Consider the following 13,097-nt stretch of genomic DNA (forward strand, 5'->3'; position numbering starts at 1 on the left):
GTATATTACAACAGTGACTGCACTTCAAACATACTTCATTGGCTGTAAAGCGCTTTGGAATGCCAGGTGGCCATGAAAGGTGCTATACAAATGCAAGTCTTTTCTTTATTTTGAGGCTTATCTAAGAAGGTGCACAGTATCCAATCATCGCTGAACAAACAGTGTATGTACGTTTTGTTTAAACGTTTTTAGCTGCATGACAAAAACAGTGATTCAGTAGAAATGTGACCCAGTTGAAGGTATGCAGTTAAGCATCCTGGAATGTTGCATTTTGTTCAATTATGTTTTTTAAAATTACATTTTTAAAGGAACTTTTTATATCTTTTCCTCATTTTTCTTTTTCTTCAGTCATTTTGACCTTCAACTGAAGGACGCCGAGATTTACGCCACTGAATCAGCATTAAAAATGATGCACAAAAAGATCATTTTCCTCTAACAGAAATGTTTCAACACTTCTCCTCTGTAACTCAGCTAGTTGGAAGGACTCAGCAGGGTGGTGGATCAAACTTTCAAGCATTATAGTATCATGTAACCATCTACCTTACCACTTTAACATCTCTGAAGTGGTTTCCGCTTAGTAGCAATGTTGAAGTCGCAATATAGATTCAGAGCCAGGGCCTGACCTTAATCCAGAGAGAAGTGTTGTGGATGGGACTCATGGAGGAGGCAATCTCACAGCTCGTGGGTTTGACAGATGGAGCCTAAGTCTAGTGCAGTGTCAAATTGGTTTAGAAAGTGCCAGGAGAGATGCTAGTGATTACTTTTGAAACCTTTAAATGCTTAGAAAATACAGATGCTGCAAATGCCTTTAATACATTTAATGACAATGATGATAGTTGTTTTTAACAGCACGGCTGTATTTTAATTTAATTTATCTATGACTTAAATACTGCTTTATGACAATCTAGTATTGCCGTTAACAATAAGAGATTGCTGTCTTGCATAAAATGGAAGCATAACCCGACCATGTTTTATGAGTGTAACCTGTGTCATAAAACGTAAGAATTGGCATTTGATCCATTGTGTTCTCTAATTGTCTTTGGTGTTCTTTGAAATGGTCAACTGGGTTGATCATTATTCATTGTAACCAACCTGCCAAAACTTAAAGAGCCTTGGGACAGAAAGAGTTTTTAAATTAATTTTCTCCCCATTATTTTGTCTCTTCATGCTCGGGAACAGTTTCATGGTTGTTGGCTGCTTGACAGTACATACCCCAAATGACCATTTTTCATGTGTGAACCTCAACACCAAATCACTATGTGTCAAAAAACAATTAGTTCTGAGGTCAACATAGCCTAGCCTACTCCTATCCTCACCTAATTTTCATGCGAGCACATTCTATACTAGCCACTTGGTAGCAATCGGGAACAGGAACCCTGGCTGTGTATTCAATGCATTTACCCACTAATCTGTCAAAAAGATGAGATATATGTTGGAGCACCAAGAGAGTAGTCTCCATAAGGTCCTAATGGAAAGGTGTAAAATATTGCAAAACAATTGATTTTAGAAAAATGAAAAATGAATGAGTTTTGGTTAGGTGGAAAAAGGAATAGGCATATAGATCTGCAATGGACTATCTTTAAAAATGAAGTAGTAAAGTTTCAAACCATTATATTATTTAAACTGTGACTACTTCAAGTTTAATGATGCTGTGAATAAATAAAAAGGTTAAAAGCAAAATAATAATTACAACAAAATGTAAAAAATGAGAATAGGTATGAAATTAGAAAAGGGATAAGGAAAGCAAGAATAGAGTATAAGGAGAGAATTTCAAAAATGAGATATCGTTTTGCAAAAAAGTGACATGAAAATCAATATCAGTAAATGTTAGGTGATAAATTTTGGTAACAAATATTAAGTTAATAATTATTCTTTGAATGGGGAAGTTTGTGTGATATTAGTGAATCAGTCGATGCCCAGGAATATAAATACAAATTTTGTGAAGAGTCAGGCCTTGTGGCTGGTTTATAGTCATAGAATATGGAAGTCTAATTAGAAACTGTTCTCTCCTGACTTGAAAAAGCAGGTTTCCATGTGATGGGCTCAATATTATTCAGCTTCAACAGATAGATTAGGGAGTTCAGGTTCACAAGATACTAAAAGCTGTACTTCAAATGAATAAGGCCATAAAAAAGCTAATGGATACAATGGGTTTTATGAAAGGACATAGGAATGTAAAAGCTGAGATGTAATGGTTAAATCTATATAAAACCTGAGTAGGACCATAGCCTGGAGTAGTGTATGCAGTTTTGGCCTCCACAACAAAACAAAACCATTGAAGTGATAAGAAGGGCTACAATGCAGATTCAATGGGATGTTGACATGAAGAAATACAATTATTAAGAAATACTTGAAAGATAGCGAGTGTTTTCATTGGAACAGAAGAGATTATGTTGTGCTTTAAAAGCAGTGTTAAACATTTTCAAGGGATCAAGTTTAGATATAACTAATATAATAATACTAGTACAGATCTTCAAAATATTTGTTGTATTACTGTCTTTATTCCAATGGCACTTCTTTAAATACAGGATTTTTAGTTTTTTTTTTACCAAAAACCTTAACAGAATTAAAATGTCTCACTCAGGAAAAAGATGCAAAAAGCTGTCCATTTGTAAAAACAGGCCTAGGAATATAAATACATACTTTGTCAAAAGTCTAGCCTTGTTTAGTCATAGAATATGATTAGAAACTGTTTTCTCCTGAATTGAAAAGGCAGATTTACATGTGATGGGGTCAATATGATTTGATAAATAAACACTCTTATTTCCTTGAATGTTATAATATCAGCATCTACCACTTCCTGACTACAATCTTGTTCATGACCAAGTCCTTGGTTAGGAATCAAGTTTCATACCAACACTACAACTGCTACTTCCTTGAGTTTGTACGGTGACATGCCGATTGGAGTTAGATTGTATAGAAACTCTGGGGGTTATAGATTGTTATCATCTTCTTCATCTATAGAATCAAGCTGATGCATTATTTTAATTCATTAGACAGTCTTTCTAAAACCTTATCATTCGTATTTAGTGAATCTTCATTCTTAGCACAAAGAACTTTTGAATAATTAGTTGTATCAAATAATTATCTCTGCCATTTTGTCTCACTTAACCAATTCCATCCTCTCATCCATCCATTCCATGCCATTTCCATCCCATGTCATTCCATCCTCCTCATGCCATCCCTGCCACATTCCTCCCATCTCTCCCATGCCATCCCCATCCCACTCTTGCCATGCCCATTCATCCCGCCTATCCCATCCCATTCCTCACAGAATAACCTCTCCAGCCATGGTAACTTTGTTGTTGGCCTCCGCTTGCTTTTTGTTTCCCACCAACACACCGTAGTTATCAACCATTGGCAGCCACATGTTTTTCGCTGCTCCAGCCCTCCGTGTGGCCCGCATGTCTCTGTGTGCGCCAGGCACTGCCCACCAAATAAACCCACCAACAAATGGACCCTTTAAACTGACTAGTCAAAAGATTCCAGACAGACAATTCTGAGTGTTATTATAGATAATAGCATAATAATAAGTAGAAATATCCAGGGTAAAGTTCAAATTTGATAGTGGCTATGCAATGTGCAGCCTATTCAATTTGCCTTTCCATTGGCCTATGGAAGCCTTTAGCTATATCTTTGTTGCCTCCATGCTTGACTTCTGAAATATTTTCCTCACTGGCCTCCAAAATGTCCACTCGACATAAACCCCAACTCAGATGAAATTTCTGGCCCACGTCCTGTGCCACATTAAGTTTCACGCATTCATCACACCTGGCCTTGCCAACCTCCGTTGGTTAGCCACTTCCCAACACACTAACTTCAAGATCCTGATTCTTGTTTTTTAGCCTCGCCTGAGGTAACCTTCACCCTATCTCTGGGATCTCCTTCAGCCCTACTTCTCATTTAGCCTTCTGATCCATACATCTTATGCATTCTCCCTTCCCCCACTTCTCCATCAGTGGGAGAGCTCTCAGGAAGGATGTGCTGGCCCTGGAGAGGGTCCAGAGGGGGTTCACAAGAACAATCCCTGGAATGAAAGGCTTAACATATGAGGAACGTTTGAGAACTCTGGGTCTATACTCAGTGGAGTTTAGAAGGATGAGGGGGGGATCTGATTGAAACTTACAGAGTACTGAAAGGCCTGGATAGAGTGGACGTGGGGAAGATGTTTCCATTAGTAGGAGAGACTAGGACCCGCGGGCACAGCCTCAAGTAAAGGGAAGACCTTTTAGAACAGAGATGAGGAGAAACTTCTTTAGCCAGAGAGTGGTGAATCTATGGAATTGATTGCCACAGAAGGCTGTGGAGGCCAGGTCATTGAGTGTATTTAAGACCGAGATAGATAGGTTCTTGATTGGTGAGGGGATCAAAGGTTACGGGGAGAAGGCAGGAGAATGGAATTGAGAAACTTATCAGCCATGATTGAATGGCGGAGCAGACTCGATGGGCCAAATGGCCTAATTTCTGCGCCTATGCCTTATGGTTTTATGGTCTTATGGTCTTCACCTTGCTAATTCTCTTCATGCCTTCAAAAGTCTCCTCAAAACCACCAATTCAATTAACACTCTTGTTACTATCCTGTGTTTCTCCTCTGGTGAAGCATTTTGGGGCATTTACTAAGTTAAAAGGACTTTGTAAAGCAAGTTGTTATTTGTATTTTGTGGTTGACCTGTTAAATCTGTCGTCAAACTTTCAAGTAACCAAATCAAAGCCACCTTTTGTTGAAGTAAAATCCTTGTTTCTGCATTGTCAGGATGGGTTCACTCCCCTAGCTGTTGCGCTGCAACAGGGTCACAACCAAGTAGTTGCCATCTTACTGGAGAATGACACCAAGGGAAAGGTGCGGCTACCGGCCCTGCATATCGCTGCCAGGAAGGATGATACCAAATCTGCGGCTCTGCTACTACAGAATGATCACAATGCTGATGTGCAGTCCAAGGTAGGGCAATTCATGCATTGTATTGGGCTGCTTATAAAGCTGGAAAGGATGAACATCCATCACCTCATGTCACATATAAAGTAATTTTAGTGAGATTGTGCGTATTTAACCTCTTTTGAAGCAGGTTGTTTGTTTCCCCATTTCACAGTGGGGCATTCATTCTGATATCTTTGATTTATTTAAGATATTGATATGTGTTCCCAATCCCATATGATGCACATGGACACAAAAAATGTATGATGCAGAACAAATTATTTTGCTTTATTGATGACTCCATTCTTTGTTATTTTGCCCCTTTGCTACTCACTGTAGCCCACATGCTCAGGTTGGCCAACTGATCTGTTCCTGGGTTTCCACCAATCCTTCTCAGTAACTTGTTAAAGGGAATGGCCTTTAAGAAGCTCATTCTCAATTTTTTCCTCGATGTGGAAGAAGATTTACATCCAGAGAATCTTTTGGATTGATGTTTGAAAAGAAGTCTGCAATTATGCATAAATCTGAAGCAAATCATAAAAATGTACATTTGATAGACACAAGTGATTCTGCTTGTTCCAGATTATTTGAAGACATATTGCATAATAGTTAATTTTCACACATTTGAACATGAGTGCATGTATCTCCTGCTCCTAAATACTTTCTATATTAGAGCCTTTTTCACCTGGAATAGGCAAACCCCTTAAAATACTGTTCACAGTTTGTTGACATGGTTGACAGTAGCCGGGATTTTCCAGCCCCGCCGGAATTGACTTTCAACGGGACTGGACGCTCCCAGTGGCGGGCAGGCTTGGAAAATCCTGCCTACTGTTTCTGCAGGAAAGTTTGCAGCTTAATAACATGACTAATCAATAATTAGCACAAGAGTCGTAACTCACACCCATATTACCATCTGCTATAGAGTGTATTCATGTTGGGACACCTTGGTTTCAGCCTACCCAAGGTATCTGTACTGCATCCTTGCACACCGCTAGAGTTAATGGAAAATATAAAATAGAGAATTGGAATAATGAGACTTGGCTGAGAACCCAAACATCCATTACTTTTGTTGAAGCACCTGAGCCCCAGAGAAAACATTGCTTAATTGACAACCCTAACTCTCTGATTTCTGAGGTCAATTTCACAATGTTTAATTACACAAGGTTAAGTGGTTTCAAGGGTTTGTTATTGATACTCTAAAGTGTCTGGATGATTGACATATTGTTCTGTAGCGAAATGACACTTTTTAACATAGTGGAAAGTAATGAATGATTGAATGACTGTTTTAAAAGCTTTTCTTTACACATTCTACTGTCATAAGGGTTCATTGGTTCTACACATTGTACTGTGGGTCAGTGGGCATGGAAGTGCCATAGCCTGGCATGGGGACATGAGGGATCATGAGGGCGGGTGGAGTGCCATAACTTGGCATAGGGAGCATGAGGAGGGACTATGGAGGGCTTGTGGTTGGAGGGGCATAGCTAGGCATATGCAGCATGAGTTGGCATGAATGGGACATGGGAAGTGTGTGGGGGATGAGGGGGTATGAGGGAATGGCGCACTTTTCTGTTTGTATTTTGACTGGGCTGAAGTCTCACAGCCCCAAGGTGGGCCTTTTAAACTGCATTCCTCAGCACCGAGCAACCCCTTTGGCTGCCTCCCACCTCTTTCCCCAGTCAGCTGGCCCGACTCCAGCCCATACTCACCGCCATTTCTCCCCCACTCATCTCCCCTGGCCCGCAATGGAGGTCCTGCCTTTGCAGGTGTTGTCTCCCGAGGCAGGCGAGCCAAGCCAGGTTTTTCCCTGACTCCTGCTACCTGCTTCAGAAATAGAAATTCAGCCTTACAATTTTTGGGAAACTCTTTGGTTTAGGATAAACAATTTTAATACTCCCTATAATTAAAACAAATCTACAAAATCCTCTCATCCCAGTTTCAATTCTATTTCACCATCATCAAAAAACTAGCACCTAGCAATGCCCATCCTCCTGCTTCCTTTGAAAACAGTTAGATAAATGATTAAAAAGGGGATTGAAGGTTATAAGCATAGATAAAAATGATGAAATAGTCTGGAACATGACAGTCTAAGTCTTATGGGACTATGCGTGGGCCAGTTGTGGCATCAAATTCTCCAATAAATTAAGATCTTATTGTGCCTTGGGCAGACAAACTAATATCCTGGAATTTTGTGCGACCATCTTCATAAGTCAGTAAAATAATTGATACTTTATCATTTTCAAACTGACCTGTGGCTCGGTCTCTGCCTCAGTAGATTGAGCATGCTTTGTAGATTAATCTAAAAAGGTAAATTGTACATGGTTAGTTGAGGGTGTGGCCTTGTGTTCTTATGTTCTTGCAATATTATACTGGTATAATGAATTGGGTAGTTAAGAGACATCGCTGATGAATTGCTTTTATATAAACACCATCATAATTTCCATAGCTTTCGGAGATATTTGATGCTGCTGGGGGATGCTGCTTACAATGTTAATAGATGCTAAATAAATACAAGTCATTATTGCCATTTGATACAGATTATACATAATCATACTGGTCTTTACTAGGTTTTGCAATACACATTGTGTTTTCTGTGCAGATTTCTGTGACAAAGAATCCTGTATGTCTTCGCTGACAGACAGTCCTTTGTTTCAGTGCTTCTTTCCATTTTAAATTCTTCATTTTCTTCCTTCTTACACTTATTTTTCTGCTTCTTATTAACGCTGGCCCAGATGATGGTGAATAGGACTACAGAGGTACATATCCAGACCTTCTCATATTTTCTCTTTTTTTGAAAGCTACCCTCAATAGTTAAATCATTATATTTCCAAATCCTTCAAATGAAAGAACTTCTTGTTTTAAATTTCTGATTTCTGGTGTTTATATTGTTTTCATTTTATGCTTTATCATTCGTCTGAGCACATTTGCCTTCCTTTGCTCAGAGCTTATGTTTTTTCTTCTTGTTAATGTTCCCTTTCTTTTTACAGAGATTCTAATGATTTGTCCTGCTGATATTGTGGGAGAAATTTGGGCAAACTCCCTCAGAAATTTAAGGGCTATGTGTTGGAATTCCAATACACAGTGCCACATCTTCGCTCCTTGGAGTTTAATTTAAATTGGTCAGATCGATGTTATTGGCCACAAGATGGGTAGGAAATTTACTGCCCCTTTAAAGCTGATGTTGCAGCTCTTTCCATTTTTAGAGTGGCTAACCACTGTTACAAGCAGTTTCAACCCTTTTAATGTGCAGATCAGAATTATATGACATACATAAGACTCCAACTGCCATTGTAGAGAGTGTGTCTCCCATGCTTTGCCCAGTTTTATAGGCAGCACAGCTGAAGAAACCCCAAAAGGTAAGTTTAAAATTATTTTTAAAGAGCCAAGGTGGAGCAGCAGTATTTCTCTGTCGCAAAAATAAACTGGGTGTCTGTTGTCCTGGGCTGAAACCTCAACCCTGCAGCTGCTGCTGCCACCTGCCCCCCAACATCAGCGGGGCATCCTCTCAGCCATAAGCTATTGTGGTAACCCGAATCCAGAAAGTTGTAATGTGATATCCATTTGGCATCCATTGCTCTGCAATTCTATTTAAGTGAGCCCTGGCACTCATAATGGCTCCAGCCTCTACAGTCCTGTTATGGTGACTGACCGATGCATTTTGCCAGAAAGCAAAATCTACTCCCACGCATATTTCTGGGACTAAGTTACTCCGGGATCTACACGCCCTAAAATTACTTCTTAGTGAATTCATTTTTATTTTCTGTATTACTGTGTTATTTCCCAGTTGATTATCCCTCAATATACTTGCATTGTTTATGTCACAATTGTTCACCCAACAGCATAGTCACACAGTAATGATACAATTAGTCATTTGGTAATACAGAACTTGAGTATTGCTGAAAAAAGAGACATGCCTAAGCTTTTTGTCTTGCACTCATCAGGACACTTTGCAAGAATACCAATATAAGGGGAAAACAACAATTTATGCTGTATGTGAAGAGAGTTCTGATTGCCAACCAATCAGCAGTGTGGCTGGCTGGCTATGTAACCCTTTGGGAGTCTCTGCACCAAAGTTTCACTAAGGCTGAATAATTTATTTAAATGAAGGGTGCTGAGAATAACTCCACCTGACTGGGCAATGCTGCAGTTACTCAATGGGACTACAGGGGAGACTGAAATAGTTATTTCTTTTTTCTTCATTAGGTGCTCTAACCTCACACCAGGACCATCCTGTCTTGTCAAGCATTGGGCCTCGGGTACTGGCCATCAGCCTCCTTCCCTTCAGCAAATCAATAAGATGTGCTTAAAGATTGGGATGTCAATAGCTGCTTATGTGCTGTTGTTGCCCAAAATTCCATCCATTAGCTCAATACATTCCCTGCATGCCTTGCATTATTATTGGGGAGCAATAATTTAATATGACAATGAATTGATCTTGCATCAACAGGCATCTCAGGGGTTTTGCACCTCCCCCCACCACCACCCCAACCCCAACCTCTGACTTCAAATTGAAAATCTGCCTCTATGTTCCTTTAAGCACTAAATTAGCCATCAGTTTGTAAACATTAGATAATTTTTCAATCAAAAACCCACCATTAAGTTGCGTAATGACAATAATTGAGCAAATTACCTGAGCCCTTGCATGCAACGAGTTGCCTCACCTACCATGTGAATGCAACAGAAAATCTACCCTCATATTATAATAACTGTGCTATTGGCAAACTTACAAAAAGTTTATTCTGACAGTGCTGGAAATGATTCCTCCACAGATTGGAATCCCATGGCCAAAGTATATCTACCTGTGGTCTGGAATCTCTCCACTACCATATTGCAACTCATTAAGCTTTGTTACCTAGTTCAAATACAGCTACAGAATGCAGTTAATGAACTGAGAGAGGTTCCCAAATATAATTCTGCAGGAAAAAAAAAACAGGGAATTAAAGTCAACTCCTTCCTGGCGCTGATGATGATATGATTCCACCAGTAAAACAAGGGAATGCTCTGGGTGACTCGACTTACTGTTTGCTGTGGGATAGTTCAGTATTTATTGAGATGGTCATTGTTTCAGGTTCTGCTTTTGGGTGAACAAGGGTCTTATTGAAGATCTGTGTATCAGACACCTTGATAGTTAAGCTATACAGTGGTTGGGTTTACATTTTCAATGTCTTTCCCTCCTATTCACAGAGTGGCTTCACTCCTCTGCATATTGCTGCCCACTATGGAAACGTGAATGTAGCTACTCTGCTATTAAACCGAGGAGCTGCTGTGGATTTCACAGCCCGGGTAAGTTTTTTGTTTCCTCCTGGTTTTGATTTTAATTATTTTTTTCTCCTTTTAGCTTTGCAGTCATTCTGTCTTCACACAATTCTCCAACTATGAAGGAAGCATAGGATAGCCTGATCATGGCTTCCATCAAAATGGCACTGCATCTGTTGAAGGAGCTGAGATTTCTGATAATTTTACCTCTTTAGGCTGAAAAGCAGTGTTCCAGAATAGTAAGTTTCTGACACTGCACAGTTTGCTAAGAACAACAATCGGATGGGCCAATGGCCCCTGAAGGACATTTCATCTTAGGACTTGAGCAAATTTCCAACATGGGAGCCCACCAATCTGTCAGTATAAATACTGAGGCACACCCATGAAGGGCAAGTGTTAAATGGTTTACCTTCACATTACCTGCAGTGAAATTGTGATAGAAAAGATTAGGTTTGCAAAACTAAATGAAAGCCTCAAATAAATAAATGTCTTTCATGTCTATATTAACAGTATATAAAACTCAGCTTCTACTTAAAGTGTGTTTTGAGCATAAATTTTTGTGAACAGAATAACTATAATTTAAAGACTGTCAATTTCCTTAGCTGATTCAACACCGAAATAAGTTACTGTTTTGATCAGTTGCTGATTTCCCAAAGCAGGTGACATTTTTACAAACATGGTAGGAATTTCTTTGGAGCTGCTCCCAGTTCATTGCCCTAACTTCACTGGATGTGCATCGAAACCCCTGTACACCAGATAAACAGAGTTTTTGTTGTAATTCCGATGACATTATATTGATAGAATCGGAAGCAAAAGCAGCTCTGAAGGCACTCTTATGTTTAGGTGCTGGTCAAAATAATGGAGTAGCTAAAACAAATGTTTTACTGTAGAACTTTGATGACTTGTTGAGGTGTTGCACCTCATTATATTTGGTAAAAACATTGATTCGGCATTTTATTGATATTACAGTGTCATTTCTTATTGTTTTAACCTAATGAATTTGGCCAGACAGCATATAGCCCTTGGTCCACTGTTTACATTTTCAAGTTTGGCTGAATGGTAAAAGAACAGTTTAAGCCAGTGGACCTGCACTATGAATGTGGGTAGTTGTATGTACATTTAAAAATGATGTATTATACTCTAAAGCATGTGTTGTGCAATGGAGTTGCACCTGAATAAGAACACTCGGAAAATCTATAATTTAACCTGTGCAATTATAATGACAAGCTATAAATATTCAAAATGTAAAATGTTTTATTATGTCAGGTTTCTAGAGACTGAACTTGAATGAAATAAGATCCAAGTCATTCACTATTCCTTGTAGGAAATACAAATTGTTGTGGCTTCCCTTGGATTATTTTGGCTCCAGAAGTATATCATGAATTTAATGGCATAAAATCACTGACAAAGAGAAATGCAGTATCAGACTTTGAAAATTACCAGAAGATTCAACCAAAAACTTAATGACAGTTGCTTATTTGGAGTCACTGAGCTGATTGGTGGTCATCATAAAGTTTCAAACCTGAAAATAGGAAGCACTCAGCTACTAGTCATGGGTCACATCTATATATGAGAAAGGATGGCAACTCTTTGGCATATCCAGTGATCTGGATCAATTCATACAGATGCATCAGAGAAATTATCACTTTTAAGACTACTAAATGAAGCTAGAATCACAAACGGACAAAAACTGAAAGGGAATTTCATGCAATAAGTAATTGTGAACTTCTACAATATTGAAAGGTCAATAAAAATTTTGGCAGATGGACCATGGCTCTGTGATTAGGAACTGTATTGTCTCAAAAGTATGACAATTGGCTACAAAGTGTCATGTGTCATGTTAATCAATTTATGCAGAGACCAGGGATGGAATTGTCTCAGATTTGTACAAAGTGCGGTAGTGGATGGGAAAAAGGATGTCTTACCCGCCGAACCCAATGGCAGGTTTTCACACTCTATCGTCCCATTCTCAATGCAACTTGCTCAGCAATAAATAATGCCTCCCTCAGGTGCCTACTGGATGTAGTAGACGTCTGCCGTGAAGCCCTCTGCCCCCACTCTGGGCGAAGACCAGCAATCGAAGTCACCAATCCAGTGTGAGAGGCAGCGTCAGTGCCAATGCCCTGCAAAAGAGGACAGCCATCCAGTGCCACAAAAGGATGAATGATCATCTCCGTTCCGCCAGAGTAATTCACTCTTCTCATCATTCTCAACTCTCACACTCTCAAACCCATCACACATCCACAGGATCTTGCTCACTGCCAGTGAATCACCATTCACTCTCTCACACGCATTTTCATCTGCTGTGCAGATCGTGTCCTCATCCTGTCCTTCAGGCTGAGGTGATAGCGCCAGCATGCCAATGCACTGAGGTCAACAGTAGCAGGATGGCGGCCACCAGGGAGGACTTGGTCCAGGACATCAGTCCTGCACTGTGTGTGGGCTGAACTCCAGCACTGACACCATAATTGGCCTCCAACAGTGTGTATGCAAGATGGGTGTGGGGCAGCTCGATCACACTCCAGCTACCCCTTCTCCTCAAGGAGTCAGCCAAGGGCCCTCGGGTCCCCATAGGGAGGAGGATCAGCAGGTGCATGCCGCTGGGCCATCCACCCAGGTGACTCCGAGAGTGACCAGCCCATCCGAATCCCCACTTGCTGGCACTCCAGCAGCTCCAGCTCCACAGGTTTAGGAAGGTGCCACTGCCACACAGCAGGACCCCGAAAGCAGACCAAGGCCCTCCAGGTCTCGGCCCTCCAGAAGATGCCCACCAAGGTCATCACAGAAGGGTGTAGCAGGCTGCCTCCACCTCCACTGTGGATGTTGGAGGAGCACCAAGACCTAGCAGCACGGTTAGGAAAGCTGAGAAGATGTAACTCTTTCGAGTACAAACACGTTTCCATCTGTTCCTATTCAGATGAAGTTACGTTGT

General features: G+C 40.3%; 1 protein-coding gene across 13 annotated transcripts in view; it reads left to right on the forward strand.

Moving 5' to 3' along the window:
- ank2b (ankyrin 2b, neuronal) overlaps positions 1-13,097 on the forward strand; it is an 882,930-nt gene that overhangs the window by 604,601 nt on the left and 265,232 nt on the right. For all 13 annotated transcript variants that reach the window (XM_041195707.1, XM_041195740.1, XM_041195679.1 and 10 more), the window contains 2 exons: positions 4,754-4,939; positions 10,094-10,192. In XM_041195707.1, coding sequence (XP_041051641.1) covers positions 4,754-4,939; positions 10,094-10,192 — 285 coding nt within the window. The remainder of the gene's footprint in view (positions 1-4,753; positions 4,940-10,093; positions 10,193-13,097) is intronic.

The sequence above is a fragment of the Carcharodon carcharias genome, chromosome 1 (genome assembly GCF_017639515.1).
Source record: "Carcharodon carcharias isolate sCarCar2 chromosome 1, sCarCar2.pri, whole genome shotgun sequence".
Lineage (NCBI taxonomy): Eukaryota > Metazoa > Chordata > Chondrichthyes > Lamniformes > Lamnidae > Carcharodon > Carcharodon carcharias.